Source organism: Drosophila teissieri, chromosome 3L (genome assembly GCF_016746235.2).
Source record: "Drosophila teissieri strain GT53w chromosome 3L, Prin_Dtei_1.1, whole genome shotgun sequence".
NCBI classification, from domain to species: Eukaryota; Metazoa; Arthropoda; class Insecta; order Diptera; family Drosophilidae; genus Drosophila; species Drosophila teissieri.
Window position 1 is genome coordinate 2,422,880 of NC_053031.1, and position 24,632 is coordinate 2,447,511.

Sequence of the window (24,632 nt, forward strand, 5' to 3'; positions counted from 1 at the left end):
TGGCAAATTGAGGAATTTTCAATGGCTTTCATAGACGTTTTGAACATATAAACTAAGTCTAAGAGCAGCGCCTCTAGCAGTGAAATTGAGTACAGAGATCAGCGAATATGTATATATGGAGAAAATGCCTTCAGACTTTTCACATTTCGTAATGATTCTTGTGATTTTTCCATGCACCGCATTTCCAATAGATGCCTCATTATCCGAGCAACTTTGATTGAAGTGTTTTGAATATTTTCCTCTGCCTCCATTTATTTGCATCTGGTTTGATTTACCTGGCTCACTGGCTCGTCCAATTTCAAATGCAATCTCATCTTAAACTTTTTCTTCTGCAACCATTAAACTTGGCCCCTCATCACCAGTCATCGAGTCGACTCCAATCCACGTCCCCTTAGCCATCTCGCTCCCTTTTCGATTTCAGATCCCATTCGAATCGCAATTTGAAGTGCCGCCTGCGCAAAATATAAAAAAAAGGAAATAAAATAATGCACAAAAAATGCAGAGATAAATAAAAGCGAGCAGTGCATGCAGGTATAATCCAGAAAATTCAGTGTGCAGTTTGGGTTTTCTTATACATTCAGTATCGCGGTTCCTACGCAATAAATATTCTCGTGTTCGCCGGGAGATATGTGAAGTGTTTCTGTGTTTATACATATTTAACCACTTTTATGGACGGTCGGGGAATAGTTTGTGGAAATGTGTCTATGTGCAAATACATATACTCAGCGCCAGTTTGCCTAATGGCACTGAACTTGCTCTGTGACTTGGTTTGGTTCGGTTTCGGATTCGGATTGGCTCGGTCCACTCTGATCCATTGGACTGGTTGGGTGACGAACAAGAGATTCTATGGCCATCATGGCCATTTGGAGCAGACGCGCAGCGAAACGGTTCATTAAGCAATTTTCTATGGCATTTCCGTGCCTGGCGCGCTTTTCATCATTATTACGAACGAGATCATGGCCAGTTCTTGACCATTGCATTGCTCGTAACGGCACCTGCATTGCCAACTTTCCTTACCTGTGCAACACACATAGGTGTTCATTGGCCACCAGATTCTGTCATTAAGGTACGAGTGCTGTGATCACTGCACATTATGCGGAATAGTAAGAAATCAGATGGACTGGTCCGTCGAGAATTAGAAACTCTTCGGGCTCTTAATTACGTGTAATTTTTGAGATCATAGTTTCTATGTTCTATGTGCCACTTACTTTTCTTAACCCAGTTAACTGGCTTCGATTTCTTCGAATCGCCGATGTTTTGTAATCTCGAAAAGAGTGTCTGAAAGTATGCAACGAAAATGTCAGAAAATGGAATTCATATAGATTTGGTTAGCAAATAAATCATCGGCAGTTTTCCATCTATAAGCACAGAAACCAGTAACCGAATGAAAACAACTCATGTGTGAAATCACATTCAACTTCATAAGTGCTTATGTGATATATATCCAACACACCACTCATAAAACACCAAATGATGCAATTGTACTTATTATTTTTGAAAGTATAGACCTATATATTTCTTAAAATATAATAATTTCTGCTCTAAAAGTAGAGACTTCTGGTCTGCGATTCTCTTTTAAAGACCCTATCCCGTATGGGTGTCCTATTAATAGGTTAATTAGTCTGGTACTAAAAATGTAATAAAAACAAAAAAAAAACATTTGGCATTGACTTGTTGATATATCGTCGTCGAGCATCTTCTCTCTCACTCGCTCCCGCTCTTTTCGCAATGACAAAGCCGAGCGCCCTTTCCCTTTTCAGCAGTACTCGTAACTGTTGTTGCTGGTTCTTTGCTTCGACTCTTGCACTGCGCACACCCACACAAACACACAGGCACACTCGCCCCGTACCACTCACAGATACACCGCAAGAAATAAAGATACTTTTATAACTGTAATGCATAAATGTTATCAAATAGAGCGCGCATTAAATTTAGCAAGCTTAAATGTTGACAATAGTCGTGTTATCTTTGAAACACATTTATTACTTGCTATTTTTAATTTATTTTGTAGTAATTTTTGTCAGAGTGATCTATTTGTTTTATGAATAAGTAAATAATATTGTTATCTTCAGCTATTAAAATCTGAGTTACTTATACATTATATATAAATGCAAACATTAGGGATTGGTTGGGGAATTTAGATACCATAGCTATACCAATATAGGTTTACCTTCATTAAATTACTTTTGACCCCTTTTTGTGCTCGGTGTACTCGTACAATTGCTATCGGTAGACACGATCGGTCGATCGTTGTCGTTGTGGCCATTGTTGCTGTTGTTGCCGTTGTTGTTGCCGTTGTTGTTGCCCGACGGCAGCAACTTTTGGCGCAGCGGCAACTTCCAACTTGAAGCTGGCTTTAGTCTTTTGTTTGCCCTGCTCGCAGTTGGATCGCCGGCCTTCCGATTGGATGCCGCAATTGCAATTGGAGAGTTCTGCCGCTGTTCTGATCAGAGTTTCCGCTCCGGCCGCGTGTGCTAGTGTGTGCTTTTGTTGTTGTTGTTCTTGCCGCAAACAAGTTTAGCAATGCGTTTCAAATCCGAGCCGATTGTTTCGTTTATTGTCATGCTCGCTTAGAGTTGCGGCAGTACGGAAAAATACAACAAAAAATTCACTCAAACTAAAACCGTAAAAAAATTGTGACCAAAACTGCATGTGGTGAATAATATAATTGAAGTTTATTAATGAAAACCGCATAAATATAACATTTTCGGCATTTCATACACGGAAAATCAGCAGTATTTGCAGTTTGTAAAAAGGAAGTTGAAAGGACTTGTAAGTAAATGGTTGGTGAAAATTACAATTAAATCTTAAATAAATAAAATATCTTTGCAACAATTTGATGAGATTATTATCACACTGTTAATAAAATAATTATAAAATTCTGTAAATTCCGGAAATAATAGTTGTGAAAAGTTTAAAACCTTCAAAAGTAGACCACATTTCTTGGAGTGTGAAAAGCTAATAAGAGAAAACATAGAATGTGACAGATTGAAATCTCCATAGGCCTCTCGCTCACTCTTTAAGCCGCCTAAACGGTAAAATTGAAAGCTCTAAATTCGGTTTATTTTCCTTTTTTGTGTTTTTGGTGTGTTTTTTCGGATCTACACTTGACCGACAAAGAGGGAGCAAGAGGGCACTAAGCCTCTGACCTACTCTGTCACTCTCGTGCGCTCCATCTCGCTCGCTCTGCCTTGTTGTTATTTTTAGTCGGCGGCTTATCAAAAGTCGTCTTTATTTTTAGCTTAGGCTACTTTAATGTAAACGTACACATTCTTCATGTGCGTTTTATTGCGCGAATTTGTATTAATTTAATTCACTGCTCGGCGAGCGTAAGAATCGCGTTTTTTTCCATCTGAACTCTCAGAATGAAGATACAGCTGCGGTCAAAATAATAGTAGTTACTTAGGGGTTACTCTGTCTAATATTATATAGTTTGTAGGGTTTTTCTAAAGGAAACAATATGTTATGAATAGTGATAAAACGAAATTAACTTTAGTCAAAATCTCTTGTAAGACCCTAACTATTATTTTGAACGCAGTTGTTGATGAAAACAGTGGGGAGAGAGGGAGGGAGGTGGAGTCACCTGCTGCTTGTTTGTTGCTGTTTCGTTCTTGTTGGGGAGCTGTGTTGTTGTTTTTGGAGCATTGAGGCGTGCGTTTTGTTAGCGCGCCCTTTGTTGTTTTTGTTTTATTGTTGTTTGTACTCCATTGTTACTACTATTATTGTTACTATTTTGATTGTTGTAAATGTTGTTGCCATGGCAAAATCCAACTTTCAACTGCATTTTAGCCGACTGCAGTTTAATTTTGGAAAGTTTAGGCTTTGGCTCGCTTTTTCGTTTTGCTCTTTCTAATTAGAAACTGATAGTTGGTGGAAAATACTTTATTTTTATCTAAATCTAAATACAAAACAACACAATGGTAAACTGAATAGGATTTCCATTCTTGCGTTTGGTTCATTATAATTGGATTATTTATGTTGTCATTATCAAAGGAACCCACATCATTTTGGCTTTTATATTTCTGCTTTGCATTGTAGCTTTTGTCATTTCCGCCAACCTTTATCTTCTCAATTTTCATTGAATTCATAAACTTCTTGTCCAAGGCTGTTTTCAATTGTTCGCATTGCACAATGCACAATTGCAAATCAAATTTGCCGAAAAATGCCGCTCATTACTGCGATTATTAGAATTAGAATCAATTCGTTGCATTACAAAACTAAAAGAATTTGTGGAAATGGTTTTTGCTTTTTGGCGGACTTTACAACTGCAAATGTATCTGCCACTGAACGCGTTAATTGTTCATCTGTGTTTTGCTCTGGCTGAAACGCAGCACAAAATGCAGTTTTGCGCAGCCATTAGCGAAATGCCATAAAATTTTACTACCGCAGTGGCAGGAATGTATCTTGCTATCTGTACGTAAATGGTAGATGTATCTGGTTTTTGGAAACGCAGCGCTGCGCTGCTTAATTATTCGAAGCCGCAACCAAGTCAATAATTAACCGTAATACATTTAATTTTCATTTATTTAATTACAGTACTCTTTCTAGTCGCTCTTTCACTTTTTGTGTGGGCGTAGCTGAAATTAGAAAATGCGGTTCCGCTTGTGAATCATTTGGATTTCATTACCATCTCACTTTGACAATATTCCACATTTCACTTTGAAAGCCCAGTGCTTTTACTATAACTTGCTAATAGTGTGGTATTTCCATGTGAAAACTTTTGAGAACTTTTCCCCGATAAGTTACACCAAATTATAATTGTAATAGCCCTTAGCATATGTGGTTCCACATGAAATGGTTCCCCCAACAATATGCGACCTTTTACTTTCATTGCTGGCCATGACAAAAACCGAAAGTTTCTGTGGCAACAAATGCAGCGCCTTAAAGGTCACCCGACTTGCGCTTCCCCAGCGAAATGTACTTCTTGACTTTCCGAGTTGGCGGAGGTTATCTTTCTCCTCCAAGAGTAACCTTCAAGTCGGGCTCACCCGCTCATCTTCCCAAGCAACTTCCCAACCCACCCACTTTATCTTGGCTATTCCATTGCCAAGGCAACGCGGAGGAGGTGGAGAAGGTGCTGGTGGTGGCCTTCTTCCGCGATTATGCCCTCCTGCTTTATGACAAACAAAAATTTATGCGTTTTTGGTTTCTTGCTTACGCTTAATAAATCTCACTCTTGTGAGTTTTTCTGCTCCGCTTAATTGCGGAATCTTCCTGTCGCTATCGCCAGCTAACGAAAGTTTGAGGCGCCTGTGATTTATGTGTGCCGTCAACGTGGCGTATGAGTAATATTAAGGATAAACCAAATGAAGAGATACAGATTGGCAAGACGACGGCAGCAGCAAGCGAAAGGCCAAATGTCAGTAGTTCACTTTCATTGATTAATTCGATTGCTTTAAAATGTAAAGCCAATTTGGAAAGCGTGCTTTGCTAACAGCACTTAAGCGTATTAATTCGATCGATAAATCCGTAAATAGCATTTACAAAACGCGCGACTTTTCAACGTCAGCAAATGGAGATTCACTTCCCCCCACCCCCGCATAGTACAAAATACTACGTAAAACTGTCGCCTCACTGAGTGTGTCTTCCTTCCGCTGGTATTTCCTTCCCCTTTCCCCTCGCTCGCTTCCTGTGAGCTGTCAGCTCAATTGACTGACGAAAGCCCGCCGTGCCGCCCACTGAAATCCACCCAGCACACCACCCACCGCCCACCTCTCGACGAATGTAACGAATGTCAGGCTGCGTCAGTGGAATCCCCTTAACAGTCCTTCCACTCAGGAAAAATTCCTTTGGTATAATGATTAACAAATAAACCCATTTAAGTATGTAATTACACCATGTTAAGATATTTCTTTAGAATATGATTTACTTAGTAAACTAACTCACTTTGCACTAAATATGTTACTAATTATTTTGAAATTCATTAAGAACACTATTCGTTCCGTGTATTGTCCTTCGACCTTTTGTTGTTTATACTCTGTCTGTCAATAATATACAAAGCAGAGCTCAAGCCCTAACATCTATTAAGTAAACAAACAAAACAAATATGGGGACAGATAAATGTGCCATAAGCACTTGGGGCCCATCGAGGACTCGGATTGACGAGAAAGGACATCGGGGCAAGACAGGATCGCCTGTCAGGTGACAGGGCTCAGCGAATTCCGTTGACAGCCATTTTTGGCTGGCGTTTTTGGGTGCACTCATCCATGATTCGTGCACCAGCAGTCGACGACAATGAGTCTTTGTCAATGTGGCATCGAAAGATACGGCTGGCAAAGATACTTTTCAGCTTGGTTTGCTCTATGTGGCCTCATCTTTTGTCCCACAGTGTGAGGGATACAATTTTTGACAGCTCCACCTCCGCCTCCACCTCTGCCTGCTTATTGGGAAAAAGGGAAATGCGGCCGGGCTCCAAGGGTTGGTTGGTAATGAACTTTTCTTTGACAGCTGAATGAATGGGGTTCGAGTAAACGGAATGGAATTACAAATTGATGAAAGTCGGAGATGAGTGACAAGTGGTGAGGCCTCACATAGGTGTAACATGACGGGGATAATGGTTCTTGAAAGCAAATGCTATAACCGCATCTGGATTACCCAACTCTCCTTGCTAAAAGCGCCACAAACTTGAATCCAAAGAGTTCTATTATTTGGCGTTTAAAGCTTCTCGGCTCTCGGGCACTTAGCCATAATTGAATTCCATACTTGCACTTCCTGCCGCCTGCATATTTTCACTGCCCTTCCGAAACTATTTGGCACACTAAGCCCCTGGGCCACCCACTTCCATCGAAGGCCCCCATCCCCAAACGGCGCCCCCAGTAAGTGCATTGCAAGCATAACTTTCATATTGCATTTCCCATTCCATCCCGCCGTCGGAACTTTGGCACAGTTGGCAAACTTCCAGGTCGATATGCGACATTGGACATCAGAAGCCCACGCAGGCAGCTGATGATGAAGCTAATGGTGGTTATTAAAACAGCGTACCTATAGCTAACTTCGATTACTTTGGTGATTATTAAGAGGAACTTCGAATTCGGCTTACTTTATATAACTTAAATGTATCCTCAAAAAGAGATTTTCTTTTGGCCAATCGCTCACCTGCTTACCTACATTTTACCCCCATCTCTGAAGAGTTTTTCCCCGATTCAACTTAATAGCAGTGTGAACCGCATTAACATCAATAATCATTGGCTTTCTCTCTTTTTCTTGGGTGGTAATAAAACCTCAATCAGATTGTCCATATTTCCTATATCTCAACGGGGTTCGGCTATCTTTTTGCTGTCTACTCGGATTTGATTATTATGTCACGCCTTGTTAATTAGGTTTCAGACAATCTCTTTCACTGCTCGGCAGCCACATCTTCATTTCGGATTGCATTCAAACTTCCACTCACAATTATTCAAGCATAATGAAACGAAGTTGCATTTCAAAATTTGCATATTTTTCTGTTTACCTCTCGTTTTTGTTTTTATTTTGTTTTACCATTTTCGAGCGTCTTCATTGCATAACTACTTTGATTTCGGATTTGTGTTTTTAACGCTTCGTAATTGGAACAATTTGCATATAAATTTAAGTTTATTGATCAATCAATTATGTGTGTGTCCGTTTATGGAAAAGTGTTCATTTCGCACTGTTTCCAATTGACTATCTCGAATGGTTTGATAGGCGCCTTAAATTTATGCACGGTCGTGGGAAAATGTTGGTGAAAATGTTAAACAAACGAGAACTGGTTCACTCACTCAACGAGAAAAGCTCTTAACTTGGCCCAAGGGAACCCGACTCTTCACGGTGACATCATCAGCGGTTGGCTGCATCACAAGTCAATTATCGTGTTATTTAGCAGCACCCTAGTTCAATTTGCAAACAATCAAATTTGATTTTCGCATTTCCGTGACCATTTTCCCAGGCCCAGCGCCAATTGCAACAGATTTGCTTGCATTCATGAATCATTTCCGAACGTTTTGTTATCTGCTCGTGATTTTCGCTCAATTTGCAATTCATTCATTTCTTTTTTGAGCTGATTAGCAACATTGTTTTTAGCAATTAATTCACGCTTTAACTGCGGGTTTCATGAGACCTGGGGTCTCCTTTTTCTAAGTGCAATGCATCGCCTAGTCATCACAAAAAGCACTTTTCTCACTTCTGTCACCTTCAAGGGCCACGTAATTTGCAACGTGCATTGACGCTGATATTTCAATTGAAAGCAACAAAAGACAGCTCGCGCACTGGGGGAAAAACGCCTAGAAAGGCGAAAAATAAGAATGAAAATATAACGAAAATGGTGATGGTACTATATAAACAAAAAATAAAATAATAAATGCGAATACCCAGATGGGTAAATGTGTTGGGCAAACTTGACCCTAATACTCGGGAACGTTGCAAAAAATAAATATTGTGAGCCAACAAAGCGCCCTGTTAGATAAGAGTTTCAGTGCTTTCCGCTAAGGTGGGCACACCAATTTCATGGATAAATAAACCGAACCAATAATGACATCACTACTGGTTTGGGCTCACTCACTTTATCGGACTTTGCCTGTCAAGTGCTTGGATGTAGAAAAGATTCTTTTATGGCGAAATTGAACACGGCAATCTCTCCTTGAACACACAACTAAATTCATAATTAATACATCGCCCGAATCTTTGCCTTTAATGACCAGCGGTTGTTCGCCATACATTTATATGATCATTTCCTGCAGTCTCCATGATTTATTATTTATTCAACACTTTGGCTTATGCAAAATCCATTTACAGCCGCCCACAAAATAGTTTAATCCCTAAACTTGCAAAAATAAACAACCAAAAAAACCCCAAACGAAAAAGTACCACAATTTATTTCCGGCGCCCACAGCAAAAACTGTTTACTCGCTTAACGCTGCCGCGGTTCGAAAAAGACGAATAAATTTGCGCGCTCAAAGGAAAAGTTGTCGTTCTTTTTGTCGGGTATTTACTGTCGCCGGTGAAGTGTCAGCTATGCTCGTCAGTGCGTCAACGGATAACCACATGGCATCCACGTCACCATCAGCATCAGCATCATCATCTGTGGGCAAGAGTTATCAGCTCAGCGACTGCTTATCTGCAGATAGAAAAGCACTCATGGGGATTTCAAGGTGGCAGTCCAGCTGAAATGAGTTCATTGCAGGTTTACTGCAAATAAAAACCGTGCTTAAAAGTAGTCATACTAACTTAAAAGAAAGGTCTTTAAACCATTTCAAATACTAACTACATTGCATTAAGTTCCTATTCCAATCATTGGTAGTAGAAACTTGCCAGGCAGCGCAAATTAACACCAAGCTGCAATTTGCCAGAATTTCCCCCTCGGATTCGCCCTGGATATCCTGTTGCCTGTTGCCCGTTCTGGAAAGCTTCTGCTCTGGCCATGCGCCGCAAATTAAATATAATTTAATTGTGATTAAATGGCACTGCGCAATTATGCTATAACATTGTTGATCAAGTTATTTCTTCAGCCAGTTCAGCCAGTTGCTTCCTCAGTCTAGGGGTTTCTCGCTTTTTCCCCTGCTTTTGCTGCCCGGCTAATTTACTTTCCGAGTTGCCTGTCATGGCAACTGCATTTGGTGTCTCTGGCTTGTCGCTTTGCGTCGGTCTAAGTGCACTCCTCTCTGCTCCGCATCCACATGCAGCACATGCACATTGTATAAACAACAAACTCATTGCTCATTCTGGCGCTGCTTTAATCGTCTTGGCTAATTGCGCCAAAGTGCGAACAAGGCGGGCATTTGCAATGACAGCTTGGAAAGCGCTGCATTCACTCTGAATGATGGCCAAGTTATTCTGCCGGCGGCCAGCGAGTTCCGTTCGATGGGTTGATTACTTGTCCCGCGGCCATCTGCCATGCTGCACTGCATCCCAGCCTTGACGGCGTGAAAAGCGCCATCAGAATGGCCCACCTGCGACCTTGTGCTCGCCCACTTTCCATTTGATGCCCACACTCCGCCCACACGCCACGAAAAAAACAGGCTCCTGGTGGGATGCACTGGGATCTGGTTGAACATGGCAAGAAAAACTAGTGAGGGTTTCAAAAGAAAGATTTAACTATATATTAATAATGGAATATGTCTTCTTAATATATGTGTCATCTTAAAGATCAAATCCTAAAAATACTAAAATATATGTATATAATATCTTTTTAGGTATCTATATGTAGAATTGAAGTAACTTTTTCGCCCATCGTACATCTTTTTCGTGCATCCTGTCGTTGCTTTCATCTCGACGCCTTTTAAACCGGTTAAATGGGCGTGGCAAGTATTGACATGGTTTTCCTAGCTGCCGCCTACCTCGTCTGTGAGTAAAAGTAGGTTGCTGCGGTCAGGTGGCATGGCATCAGGTGTGCCTGCAACTAATCCACTTTCATTGCTAAATAATGCGTTCTGTGGCTGCACCACTAAATGTTATTCACATTTTAGCCCCCCCGCTTTTCCACTTCCCAGTGGCTGTCAAACTGCGAGTGGAAATGTGGAAAAGTGGAAAGGGCGAAGCCAATGATGGATGAAAAGGTCGATAAACCAAAAAGCAAACACTTTTATGGTTTGTTTGGTCTCGTCTTTACTTGGCTTGCGTCCCGACTTCTTGGTGTTTATGTCAGTCTGGGGATGTATGAGGAAATTGCTAGGCAAAAAGTCATAGCGAAAGGCAGCTTTATTTAATAACTATATTAAATTTAAAATTGTATCACATATTTTGTCTCAGTACATTGGATTTGTCAGTTGACATCACTTGAGTTATAGAACGGACCTCGTGTGATGCATTATTCAATTGCGCGAGTGCGTTTCGCAGGCGCATCAATCATACGACACGTATGCTGCATATTAATAAAACCCAATTATTGGCATAAATCATGCGTCATGGGATGCGAAAAATCTCGACTGTCGCTCACTTCACTTCACTCACATCACTCACTTACACACTGAACTCGCTGGCGGGCGGAGTTATCTCGGAATTAATAATTAATTAATTAACTGGCCGCGTGCATGTACATTTCCCACTCTAATGGACCGCTTTTCTCCCCCGCCCCCCTGCCACCCCTCGTGTTTACATCATAAATGTTGAACAACAGTGCGAGATAGCAAGACAACAAAAGCAAGCGCTGGCAAAAGGAAAACAACTTGCCGCTTTTGGCCATGACTCGGGTGAAGCGAGTTCAATATATATTAACACATAGTGCCATGCAAGTTATATGTTCACATTTTAATAATACTTCATTTGTTTAAATAATTGTCTCATTATTATAAAATTTCCAAGAAATGCGAGAATACTAATATTTTCACCTGCGCTGTAGAATATGTGTAAATACAATGTGTAGCGGGTGTAATGAATAAGTAAAAAATAGCTAGGAGTGCAAACTCATTACGGAAATGAACGCGCAAGAATACTGTGAGTGGGCAGTGAAACGAGCCAGCGCAATCAGTGATCTAAACACACGGGAACAAATGGCTGTTTTCCAGACATAATGATTTCGCTTAATAAATCAAGATGCAACCGATGCTGGGTGGCGCTTACTGGTTTCAATTTGTCGCGGGCTTAAGTGGCAGGAAGTTTTCGCAGCTTTCCACCGCTCTTTTGTCATACAAAAAAATCCACATAAATTGACACCCACAGCGGAAGTTTGTGTTGTTTTGCTCGGCGAAAAGGCAAACTCAATTTGTTGGCGGGGCTCCGATGCGATATCTCCGTGGAATAGACGGGTGAGTGTGTATGAGGTCACGTCACTCCACGTTGACCCCAGAGCCACGTGCCTGAACTGCCAGATTGCGCATACGCCTAGTTTCGCCTTGGTTCGCCATCAAAATTGATATAATAATTGTGGAAATCCTACGCTTCTCAGAAACGAGAGGGCGAAAGAGGAGAGCGAGCGAAGTTGCCCTCGCTCACATGCAAATATCGGGGTACAAGGGAGGTCAAAGTTCAAGCACAAAACCGCTTGACATTTGCCCTAAGACACACACACACAAACGCGCAACGGCCCCTAAAAGTAGGAACAAAAAAAGCTGACATATATAGTGCAAAATGTCCATGTCACACAGGTTGAAAAGCGAGCTGGCCAAAAGTAAAAGTTTTGCATGCTACCCAGGCACTTGGCCAAAATGCGTGTTATATATTCGTATTTGGTTTTAATTTATTCATGTTTAAGCTGCAAAACATTGCTGGCCTTTGACACCACATAATACTTTCAATGTGACATTATTCCCCATGCACAATATATAAAACTAAACTTTTCGGTGGCTTTTTAGTGGCAATGCGGCGTGTGCTGTTTTTGGAATATTAAGTATACGACAGGTTGGCCGCAAACAGGTTGCCACAATTCCAGTTGCCAGCTGAACCAACGCATCCTCCGAGCTGGGCTACGCCAATTATGGCACGCACTCATTAGTGTCCGCTCTTGCATCCCGCTTAGCCCCTGCCACGCCCCCCTCCCCTTCACGCCCCAAGTTGAGTTTACCGTTGGCCAACCTCATAAACCAGATAATGCCTCTGCCGCAATTCTGTTTCTGTTTCTGTTGCTGCTGCTGTTGTGGCTTTGGCTCTCCTGCCGTTTAATGAGCTTTGTTTCTAGTTGCTGCCATTTCAGCCATCATGTGGAGCACACGATGCCCGCGTCCCCCGTTCCGAGCCGATCCCTTCCTGCTCCCGCTGCTGCTTCTGGCCAAGTCCCCAGGTCTTCTTCCCGATGCTTGAATTGGACTGCTGGTGTGGCATTGTGACATGCCCCACCGCCATCTGCAGTTGGTCCCGTCGCAATTCTGCAAAGTGGCACAGTGTCACGTGGATCTGCTATTGCAGAAGTAATTCGAAATTTCACAATCCCATAGGTATTTAAAACTCAGCTACGGTTTGCATATTTCTTGGCCAACAAACCAAAATATTTGTAATATATTTCTAATTTATAAATTAGGAAATTATACCCCATTCAGTTGGAATAAATTTGTAATCTTTATTTACTAGTTTAATTGATGGTATTGCACCGTGCAACATTTACCCAACTGACCCCTAAGCAGATCGATGCTTCTGCATTCTTTCAACACTTGCATCTCGGCCTCTGAGTTTTCCAGCTTTTCCCCCGCCAATGTCCATTTTCGTGCCATCTCCGGCATCTTGGTTTTTCACGCCTTGTGGCAGTTACCGTTGCAGCACGTTTTTCGTTTTGTTTTGGCTATTTTGTTTTGATTTCGCTGCTTCTACTCGGAGCTACCCAACACAGCGGCAGTCTGAGCACACAGATACAGATACTCGGGCCACACAGATACGCACAAACACTTGCGCGCGTTTTGTTTTAATTCTTTTGCTTCGCCGAGTAAGAGATAAAGAACGAAAACGCAGCGCACACAGGCAGCCCCGAGTTCTAGATACTTTTGTCTAGCGTTCGCCGCTCAGTCGCAAAATCGTTTAGCGCCGAGACGGACGGCCAAGCCGTTGGGAAATTTTTCGAAATAAAATAAGAAACTACGGGAAAATCGCTGAAACAACAGCGAAGCGAAGACGACACGTCGAGTGTCTCTTGTTGTAACGTTGACGCGAGTGAAAAGCGCTTTTCTATTTTCGCCTCAAGTGCAGCCTCCTCGCTGCTGCAAAACCCAAAAAAAAGAAGAAAAAACATCGAAAAAAAAATCCCCAGCAACGTTTCGCTTTTACACAAAATAAACACTTGACGCGTGTGTCTTACTTTCTAAAATAAAATAAGAAAATCCGCAAGAAGATCTGAGACAAGAAGCTAGACGACCGCGTTTTGGGGCGGGCCAATTTTAGCCAGGCTGACAAAATGCTGGCCCTCAAGGAGTGCCTCATACGGGAGGGTGTTCTCAATCTGGACAGCCCCGAAAAGTACCGGCCATACCATCTACACGGCAGCAAAAGCAGCGGCGCCATGGATTTTCCCCGATATCGCAGTTAGTATCCGTACATTCCGGACAGCGTTACGCAGTTGATAGCGGGTATCTGTCAGATACGCCGCTCTTTTATGAGATATCATTGGGCAGTTTGTGGGTGGCACTTTGTAAATATAGTAGGAAAGATACCTACTATTCCATGAACCAATATGTCTCTTAAAATAAGTGCTATTAATAGGCAGCACAATCATTCTCGAATCTGAAAGATCGGATCTGTAAGATACACAGTGCGCTGGCCAGATATATTTGCACTTGTGAATGAGCAGATAAACTAAATTAATTTGCTTCGTAGTGATTTTCTGTCGTCTGAATCATTCTCTAGCCCAGCTTTAACTAATATAGATTTCAGTATAAGCTGAAATAGAAACAAACCCAAATCCACAAGGAGTCAATATTACAGATTATTTACAAGAAATATAATACAATGTCAATCAAAAGGGTATTTATATATTACTCATTGCTCCCAATGATTGCTCATTATTTTCACTATTTTGCCCTATTTGTTGTGGCAGCTTGTGGACTCCGCCCCGAAAGAATCGGTTTTCATTCCAATTAGTTATTTTTAAACGCTGGCGTCGCTCAGCCGAACAGTTGTCCAGCTATCTGTAGTATTTTCTATATAAATGCGCCTGTTTTCAACTGGATTATTGTTTAATAACTGTTAACGATTTGTATTGCCATTGTTTACCAACAAATTTCCGATGGAGTATTGTTTTTCCTCACTTTTTTCTTCTGCCCCAACCCCTCTTTGTCTAAAAAATTTAGTTTTTTTTTCAAAGTTGGTGATAAAGCGAGACAAGTTACCCGAACCCGGACCCAGAAAGATTTTGTCATTTGTCTATGGTGTGTGCGGTGTTGCTTTGTTTTACGCTCGATTGTTGGTGTCTGTGGACCCGGCCAGCTTTTATTTCATTTCGATTGTCTTTGCATATTTCTCTCTCAAAGTCTTGATGTATGGTCATTTTATTTGATTGTAAAGGGCTTAAGTGCTGAGTAGATTCCCCAACCTGCTTATAAAGTTGTTCCAATCAGAGGTCATTTGTGTATAACGACCTGTTACCCAATCTTGGGCACAGAACGAACGAGAAAGATACTTTGGCCAAGCGGATTAGTGCCGATGGCTATCAGTGGAGTAATTTACTTTGGGGGAATTAATTTGTTATTTATGTAATCTACCCTAAATGATTGAAAGTGGTCCTAGGCTGTGAGATTTATTACCATACTTTGAATCGTTATAAAAGACAGGTGCAATATAAATGAGTAAGGCTTTAAACTATCTCTGGTCAATAAATATATTGTCATTATAAAAAGTTGAGTGACTATTATGTGGGATCGTAAAATGATCTATAAATGAGCTTTCGATTAGCGTTACTTATCATTTCATTTGGAGAGTGATGCATGCTAAACCAACAGGGAATCACTACCAGACATGACTGGGCCTTAGCTTATCGGGGGAAACAGCAGTTTTCCGCAAGTGTAAATTTCACCAGCTCACGACAACTGAGTACTTATGGCTTCGATTACCGAGTGGAAGAAATGTGTTGACTCAAGCTTTATTGAGGGTCACTCGCCCAGGGTTATCCATTAAAAGATATACAAAGAGGGATACCCTGGCTTAGTAACCACTTCCATGCACTGCAACCCACGCTCCATGGCTTTTCTTAACCCAATTTCCTGCTGATGCTGCCACCCACACATATACATCCGCATTCATCAACGGCTTCCCAGGCGTTCTTTTAACTGCTTTTGATTGCCAAACACGAAATTACTCAATTTGATGGTGCACTCGTCAAAAGTTTCCCAAGATTCTCCCCAGATGGGGCCCACTTTATGACCGTTGTCGATAAGGAGTTTTCTGGCTGTTGATAATTAAATGTGTGCTCATTGCATAAAGAAGGGAGGCACATCGGGGGGCAGGAGTGGGTGGGAGTGCATTTGGTCGTGGGCAGCTTGCCCTTGCATTTAAAAATAATCCCAAACTACGTTGCAACATTTCGCTGCCTGCCTCTTCTCTTTTTCTGTGGCAAGCAGCAAGCAGCAAACTGCAAACTGTAAACAACGAGACGGCAGCCACTTCTGTAAAATGCAGTTTTTTCCTCAATATTGATTCAACTTCTGCCTTTTCTCGTCCCTCGTTGTTTTTTCCGCCGCGTTGCAGCCACACACGTATTTATAGGCATTGGATGGCTTTTCTGAGTACATATGCAAAAAGAAAACGGCCTTTTACTTTAATTTGAATTGCAATAATCTTATTTAAATGCGAATACAAATGCGTTTACTTGATATAAATTCAGTACATAAGAAATGCAAATATAATTTTAACATTTCTAGCTAAATTTGAATCATCTGCACTGTTTTCAAGCCTCATTTCTAGCAGTGCAGCTTTTTCTGGTCTGCCTCCGACTGGGATTGCCTTGACAATATGATATTTTTGCAGCAAGTTTAAGCCGTGCCTGTGCCCCTGTCCCTGCCCCCTCATGCCCCTCGTGGCCCTACCCCCTTATTAATTATGCAACCTGGGACTGCGGCACAAGACGCAAGACGCAAGAAGACGAGAGCCAATCGATCAATCAGTTGGCTGAGTTGGCTGCCACACACAGAAGCGTTTGGTAATTCAACGCAAAGAAGCCGCAAAAATGTTGACAGCATTTTGTTATTGCATCTGCTGTTTCTTGTGTTTTGTGTTTTTTAGTGTTGGATGTGTAATTGTTATTGGTTATGGAAGCGTTTTGGTTACTCGAACTCCCAGCTGTTTTTACGGCCCATAATAATTAGTCAAAGTTTCGTTGGCCGTAGGAAATCTTTTTGCCAAAGCTGTTTGCAAATCGCTTTTCTCGTATAACCCATAAGGCAACGTGCCAATAGCTTGGTTTATTTATTTTTGTGGTTTGAATTTGGATTTTGGCATGCAAACCATTCATATATGTTGGAGAATCCCACGCTGGCAACTTGCCGTGCAGGATTTTCACTTGCAATTTGTTTATGGCCAGATTTAGGCATTGCGTAAATGCATTCGGGAAATATAGTATAATATTTTGGTGAACAAATGAACGAAATGTTTTTATACCAACAGCGAAGCAGTCCTATTGAGCTGCGTACATTCAACTCTCGGCCATTGTCATCCAGAATGCCATTTTTCGACTTGTTTTCTTTAAACATTTCACATCTTTGTGTGTTGGCATGTTGGCAAAACAAAAACCAAAGCGAATATTTGCTTTCAATTATTTCTGTTTTTTCCCGGAAAGGAAATTGGCCAGCGATAAGCACGAGAGGTGTGCAAGTCTTGTGTTTATCTTTGAGTTCAATATTCTCTTATACACATTCGCCGTTTTACGGCCGGGGAAAATGTGCTTAATTTTCCCATAAATTCCATATTTGTTTATGTCAAATATAAAACGAAACATCCTCCTTACATAGTAACAAATACTTTCGATTCACCGAACTACATATGCAGTTTTCACCCCATGGCATTTGCGATTCTTAGAAAATGGCTTAACACGTGCGCAGTTCCCACCAGATTTGTCGTCTTTATACGGTTCGCCATACAATTGCCAATTAAAATGTATTCTTGCACTTGACTTGGCACAGAAAAGTTTCTCAGGTGATAAAAAACAGACGCAACTAGGAATCCCATGCGATTTTGCTGAAAAGAATTCAGGCAGAAATTCATTTAAACGAAAGAAAAACATTAAACTAATTAAGAGAGCCAAAAAAGAATGGCGCTTAGCAACATGTTGTTTTACTTTTTAATTGGGCGTGGGATGTGGCACGAAAGCAGGGGCAACATAGGGGTTAAACAAGCCTAAAGGGCTTTCTGATTGGCATTAAAGGGGGCTTATTCGGATTGGAAGATTCAGGGGCATGAGAGTTGACTGTTTATAAAGCTTAAACTATGACACATTCTCGCCCACACTCGTCTGCTTTTTCTCTTCTAATTGAATTACAAACATTTGTGTGTAGTTCACAGTTGATCAAAATGTTATTTATTATTGATGACTTGAAATGTATCTTTCGACGAACGCTAAATATATAATTTTGTATAATTTTCTATTATTGTTGACTTAATTGCGAGCCATGTTGTTTCAACCGCAAACCGGCTTCTTTTCTGTGCTTCTATTTTTCCGATCGACAAATTGACTTTTGCTTTGTGGCTGTTTGCTCTCGACGTCTGATAAGATATGCGATCTTACTACTGTACTACTATTTGCCCTCTTGAGATGTGCTAACTGTTTCAATATTTGAATTTCACTGGGCACTCGTAATTGCTGGCCAAATATATCCCACAGATCACTCCCCACTCTCTCTTATTTGCCTGTTAATTGTATTTGTATAATTTTTCCTCATTTTTGACTGCCTGTCGTAATAAATTAGGCACAAAAAATTCGCTGAGCTCTTTGCATTTGTTCAGCATTTGGCCAAAAAGGCTGGTATTTTATTTGTGCACATTCGTGAAATTCCATTTGGGCTCTCGGCATTTGAAATGTGCGCAGCAGCTGTCAAATAAGTGGTTTATATGAAAGAACACGTTGCATTACTTTCTGTAACGAAATAGCCAAATTTTCCGTTTGAGTTCCCTTTACACTTATGCGATTAATTAGGCCCTCGTGTGTGCTTCCCTGTTTTACCAATTTTTACCCCACACAGAGAGCATAACTAATCGCTCATGCCTTGGCAGTTGTCAAATGAGATTTGCATTTACATCTACAGTCACTGCCAAAAGTACGCGGCCCGCAAAAACCTGCACTCATTGCCAGTGCAGAGCAGAGCAGATGCCTGGCTATAAAAAGCAGGCAACCCTCACCTCACCTTGACATGGTTGTAGGTGTTTAGTGGGTGGGGATGGGGATGGGGCGGTCCAAGATGAGGGGGCGTTCTGGGTTGGCTGTAGAGCATGCAATATATTAATCCGAGTGCTCAGGTGCAATTTAATTGCTGCCAAGATTTGCTTTTTTTACGCGCCAAGTGCGGTGCGGCAAAAGTGAATTAGAAAAGCAAACACACGGGTGCCAAGAGGAGGGAAACTTTGCACTCAAAGAAACAAATTTTGAATGTAGGTAATACAATGGGTGTACATTAATAAAAGTAAGGAAGGTGTCTAAAAATATGCAATCAGAAAGACAATGCATTTAATCACTGCATACTTTTAGGAGCCTTCATAGGTGTTCTTATAACTCAAGAATATTTTACTACTATTTCTTCTATCCACCCTGTGATTTAAAGATACAATATTATGATGTACGGATTCTTCACTTAATAAATATTTATTAACAAAAACTACTTCTTCTATTCCATTTTGCTAAGTGTAATAATCTCCCAGTTGGGGGACATCTTGCTGCATTAAGCGGAAATGCCATTGGGGGAATTGAGTTAGCTTTACTTCTCATTTGGCCCACTCTCACTCACGCTTCTCTTTCCCTCTCATTTGCAGAAACCATTGCGGCCTCAAGTGACTTATCCACAGCACCTGCCACTGCCAAAACTAGCTGCCAGCCACCTGAGCCGCTGAAACAGAAGCAACCGCAGCAGCAGACCACCAAGGACTCGGAGGACTCCAGCTCACAGAAGAGTGTCCCACTCCAGTCGTATCGTGGTCAGCATCCGCACTTCCACCACCACACCACGCCCGCCTACTACACGGATCTGCAGCTGAGGATCCACACGCCGAATGCGTCGGATGTGGGCGCCTTGAACGAGAACTATCGAAGTGTCTACAGTACTCCGAGCACCCAGCTGGTGGAGCAGCGATCGTTTCCGAAGAGCTCCACGGCCACGAAGGACCCACCGCTGCCCATAAGCAATCCGGCAAGGGGAACATTTTTTCGTGGCGACTCTGCGTCCAGCGACAGCCACTCAAGACTCCGCCGGAGTCAGCAGCGAACCGGCAGCGAGGGACGCTTCTTCAGATACTCTCAGGGATCTGCGAGCCCTACCAAAGGTGAACCTCCCTTCGGCCACGAAGGTGGCGAGCAGCCACCCGTTGTCGCCAGTCACTCCCCCATCACATCCACCAGCACCACCACCATCAGTAGTTGTAATCCCGTAGTGCAGGCTAGTCCACCACCAACCGTAGCTAATCCCAGCGGATCCGGTCGCAACAGTCGGCACAAGCAGCGTTTCCAGAGTCGATCTCGGCGTGCGGTGCGCGTGCGCAGTGAATCGCGTCCAATTAGCGCCCTCTACGACATAATATGCAAGGAGAAGAACCTGGACAACAGCAGCAGCAGCAGCAGCAGCAACGAGCAGGAGAAGAAGAGGGATCAGGAGCAGCCTAAGGCCACAACCGACAAGCTGGCGACCTTTTGGCCCCTGCACCATCACTACCTCAATCCCCCGATGAGCAGCGGCAACTCGGGCGGCAGTAGCGGCAATCCCAAGCAGCAGCAGCAACCGCAGCAGCAGCAGCAACTGCAACAGCAACAGCCGCAACAACAGCAAGAGCAGCTGGGACACCAGCAACACCTTGTGCTTGGAGCATCCAAGGAGCTGCCCGCGGGCAGCAGCAGCAGCAGCGATGAAGAGGGATCGCTGCGAAATCTGCACTCCAGTCGCAAGGTGACCAATCTGAATGCCAAGGCCACCTCCCTGCCACCCGAGGAGGGACTCTCGGGTGATGTCTCCCTCGAGTCGTCCTCCAACCGACTGAATCTGCGCCTGGCCAGGAGTCTGGAGCCCTCAGTCCGTAATATCACGGCATCCGCTTCCCAGGAAGTGCAGAGCTATGATGCCGGCGAGCCTGTGAATACCAATCGATTGTTTGTGGAACCCCCCAAGGTACCGCTGTCTGCCATCAGAAACACACTTGGCGACCACGACCTGGAGATCGAGGAGTGCGACAGCACCACCCAGTTCGGGCAGGAGGATGTCTACGATACCCTGGAACGCTGGAGCCATGGGCTCTGCCCGGCGGCGCAGCTAGTGAACGGCGCGAATGGCCACCATCAATCTGATCCCGAAGCCGACCATCACACCGATCATCAGCATGCACATCAATCATTGCCAGTAGAACCCAAGTCTCATCATCATCAGCACCACCAGGCCACCAATGCGCGCAGGTAAGCCGGAGAGACCCCATCTCCGCATGGAATCCACATCCCCGAAAGCATCACAAGCCCCTCCCAAATGTATCTATGTCTGTTGCGTGGGCCATTACGCGCATAATTAGTTTCCTTTTCGCCAGTCGTTAGCCAAGGAATCGTTGTCCTGATTACTGCCAGGTGTTGGGTGTCCAACTCCCCCCCATGTTTAGTTATTCCAAGCCGGTTAATTACGCATCGATGAACAGCGGCGGCTAGAAAAATAGGTACTTGTATGTGCAGCTACTCACTTCCATTAGTAGTAATGAAATTACATTAATTTGAAAGCCTGCCTGCAATCAGGACAACCTTTCCTTGGCCAACGACTGACGGTTTTTTGTTCACCAAAAGTTATATTTCCTTATTGATTCAACAAATGTCGACAAGAAAGTGATATTTTCTGAACGAGAGTGTTTTCATTTCGTGCTAGTTTTTTAACCGCCACTGTGATTTTGTGTGTGCTTTGATTGGAATTACTCGAGGGTCATCAGGCTGATTACCGTTGAGGGTGAAAGCGTTTTGTTCTCGGAAGTTGTGGCTGATTAAACAGCAAATGTAATGCGATTTTGGTTGTGTGTATAATTTCATTAAAGCGGCAACTTAGTTCGAAGCTAAACTCTCTCCACTTTGGCTGCTCTAATCCGTTTTTAAAGCTGTGCCGGTACAGACATAATCCTGGGCGCACAATCAAAACAAATTGCAGGCATTGTGGGCCACCTTTTTCTTGTCGAGATCCATATGCCCTGCCATCTTCACCCATATTGTTCGACATCGCGTTATACAATGCGACTTGGCGGCCCGCTTTAAGCCGGGCCCCCAAACAAATCGAGATTCACAGAGGGGCAGGGGGCTTGTTAACAAACGAAATCCATGTATTGTTCGCCTTTTTTCTGTCGGGTGTTACGTCGTCCATTGTCTTGGGGTTGAGATTGGGATTGGGATTGGAATTGGGAATGGTCTCTGGGTTTTCGGTTTTCGGTTTGGGATCGTATCGCAGCGGCGACATCTTCGACAATCGCATCAGTGCGTGGAGTGCAATTCGCAGCGGCAGCCGGTGTTTGGTTCCATCAATTATAATGTGATATATCAAAGCGAATGGCACATTGACGCTGTTGTTGTTGCTGTCTCCGAAACTGACCCCCAACCTCGGACCCACCAACTCCACCTCCTCCTCCTCCTTGGATCCCCCGAAAGAAATCCGGCGTAGAAAGCACCTGTTTTACAGCCCGAAAACCCGAAACTAGCGACAAGTTTTTCCAATGGGCTTTCGCTACAAAAATGCCTCATAAAAAACACGCGCAGCATTAACGAAATGAAGATTGGGGAAGAAAAGAGCAAAAGAGACAATTTTCTAAAAATGCATTCAATGTAGAATCTCGACGAGGAAAAATTTGAATGCACAGCAATTAAGTGGGGAATTTATCTGGGGCCCCGTTTGGCCGTTTGGGCCGTTTGCGGTGTCAACACCGTCATCCGATCACCTGCTGCGTCTGCTTGGGTATCCATTCGATGGCTAGCCAGTTGGTGGCCAGATCGCCAGCTCGCCAGTTAGCCTGGCCCAGATCGGCGATGGTCTAGTCCTGGTTTCGCTTTCATCGCAGCTGTGGCGACTCCCAAAAATAAAACGTGCAGCCGCCAAAATGGATGAAAAAAAGCAGCCTCCACGAACTGGTTATTATCACTTTTCCTTTTTCCCCCTGAGATTTTCCAACGGGTTGGAAAGTTCTCAGACATCCAGTAGCTGATACGTCATATGTGTCTCTAGCAATTTATACAATTTATGGAAATTTCCATTTGACGGACGCGCAAAGTCAGGCATCAAGAATATAAAACTGAGCGCAAGGCAGACGAAGATCATGATGATGATCACAGCGGAGATTGAAGGCCCGGGGAATACCCTTGAAAAAGCGGTTCCAAGAAGTCCAACCCAAATGTTGATTGCTGAAATTGCTGTATCGAAATCTGGAAAACAATTAAATTCAACCCGATTCCCTTTCTCTTAAATTGATTATTTCTATGATTTTATTTTGGGCTTCCTACTTCCACTCTCTGTCTGACTTTCCTTAAGTCGAATGCATCTCAATACAACTATCCAGTTTTCATATCAATTATTGTGGGTTTTTCTCATACGCATATTATCCCGCAGTCAGACATATTATTTTCCTTGGGTTAATCCCTTAACCTACTTTCGCGAGTCTAGAATATCACTCCTTCCGGAGATTTCCCCTTGTTGACGATCGATATAATCATGCCCTACCTCTCTACAAGGACGGACTGAAAGATATTGTATCTGTGTGTCTGTGACTGCCGGGCACGAGACATCATAAAGCAGAAAAAGCAAAAAGAGTGACATTGATGCGTCGCGACATTTAAATGTGCAGCCTGTCTACCTGGCCAACAACCAAAGGAAATACAATGTACATACAAGCAAACTCACAGATAGACAAAATAACAAACTGACAAACTGACGGACAAAGCGGACAGCTAGACGAAGTCTTGCGCTTGATTGAATGTCTGCGACAAGCTGCAAAATTCTTCACTCGCTCGCTAAACAGATATGGGCTAAAGATGCATTGTCAGCCGTGGATGAGGAAGTGGCTCAGCTAAATGTGGATATCATTTACAGACTCTGAGATACTTTGCTCGAGATACTTCGCTTGAGATACTCTTAGCGAGCTACCTGCGCAGTGCGCCTTTTGCGCATGCGTGCAATAGTCACACCAATCCATAACAATAACAGACTTGTTACGCTTTGTTCTTTGACGGTCGGCAGATAGAGCCACGGCTTGTGTATATGTACATATGTATATACAGATATATCTTGTATCTGACAAATACCGCTGCTACCTGGCGCAAATGTGCGAATTTTGCTGCGCTCTCTTTTCGCTTTTGAGTGATTTCGCTGCTCGGCGGAGTGACTTTGTTGCTGTTCTCTGTGTATCTGCAAGATACCAAGCGGCAAAACCCAAAAAAAAAAACAAAATAAACCAACAAAAACAAATAACCGACAAAAAAGCAGCTCCGTGGGTTTCCACTGTGTTTGCTGGGCGAGCCGGCGGCAGTTGCCGAGCGTGTTTGCTGCCGTCTAGCCGTGCCGCATTTAGCGGAACTCTCGAGAGTTGTATCTTTGTATCTGCGATCTGTCGGATGGATGATATCTCGTTTCACAGCGTCTGTATTTTGTTTCGCTGTTCTGCGTCGCGTGTTTATTTCCGTGTAACTAAATTAATTTAGAAACCGCTTAGTGTGTGGAGTTTGTGCCAGCCAATATAATAAAGTAATCCAACCGCCTCCGCAGATTCATAACGCGCACCACGCGTTCCGCCAGTCGCCAGAGTTCCGCCGGACACTCCCCGCCTCCACCGCTGCATCGCAGTGACGACTCCTCCAGCAGTTCACCCTCACCCACCCGCAGACGGAATAAGCCAGCTGCTGCTCCTGCCGCCACCGATCCACCATCCTCGTCGGCGAACGGGAATAGCTCCGCCTATGAGACGGCAGCCACCACTGTGATGACCCACGACCAGCAGCGACATCCTCCAGTTGAAGTTCCTAAGGCTCTAGCCGTCGAGCCACCGCAGCCAGAAGACATCGTCCCGGGCTCCTGCCCCACTGCATCTGCCCACTCAGGTGAGTCCTCGAGTCCCCAATCTCTATCTGTGTG

The 24,632-nt window shown here is 43.2% G+C and overlaps 1 protein-coding gene across 9 annotated transcripts in view; it reads left to right on the forward strand.

Annotated features, from left to right (window-relative positions):
- LOC122617717 (supervillin) overlaps positions 1–24,632 on the forward strand; it is a 104,798-nt gene that overhangs the window by 27,898 nt on the left and 52,268 nt on the right. For 7 of the 9 annotated variants that reach the window (XM_043793681.1, XM_043793674.1, XM_043793675.1 and 4 more), the window contains exons 3-4: positions 19,324–20,947; positions 24,267–24,598. In XM_043793681.1, the coding sequence (XP_043649616.1) occupies positions 19,324–20,947; positions 24,267–24,598 (1,956 nt within the window). Of the gene's footprint in view, positions 1–13,410; positions 13,896–19,323; positions 20,948–24,266; positions 24,599–24,632 lie in introns of those variants that run through there. The other 2 variants (XM_043793682.1, XM_043793683.1) reach the window with 1 other exon arrangement.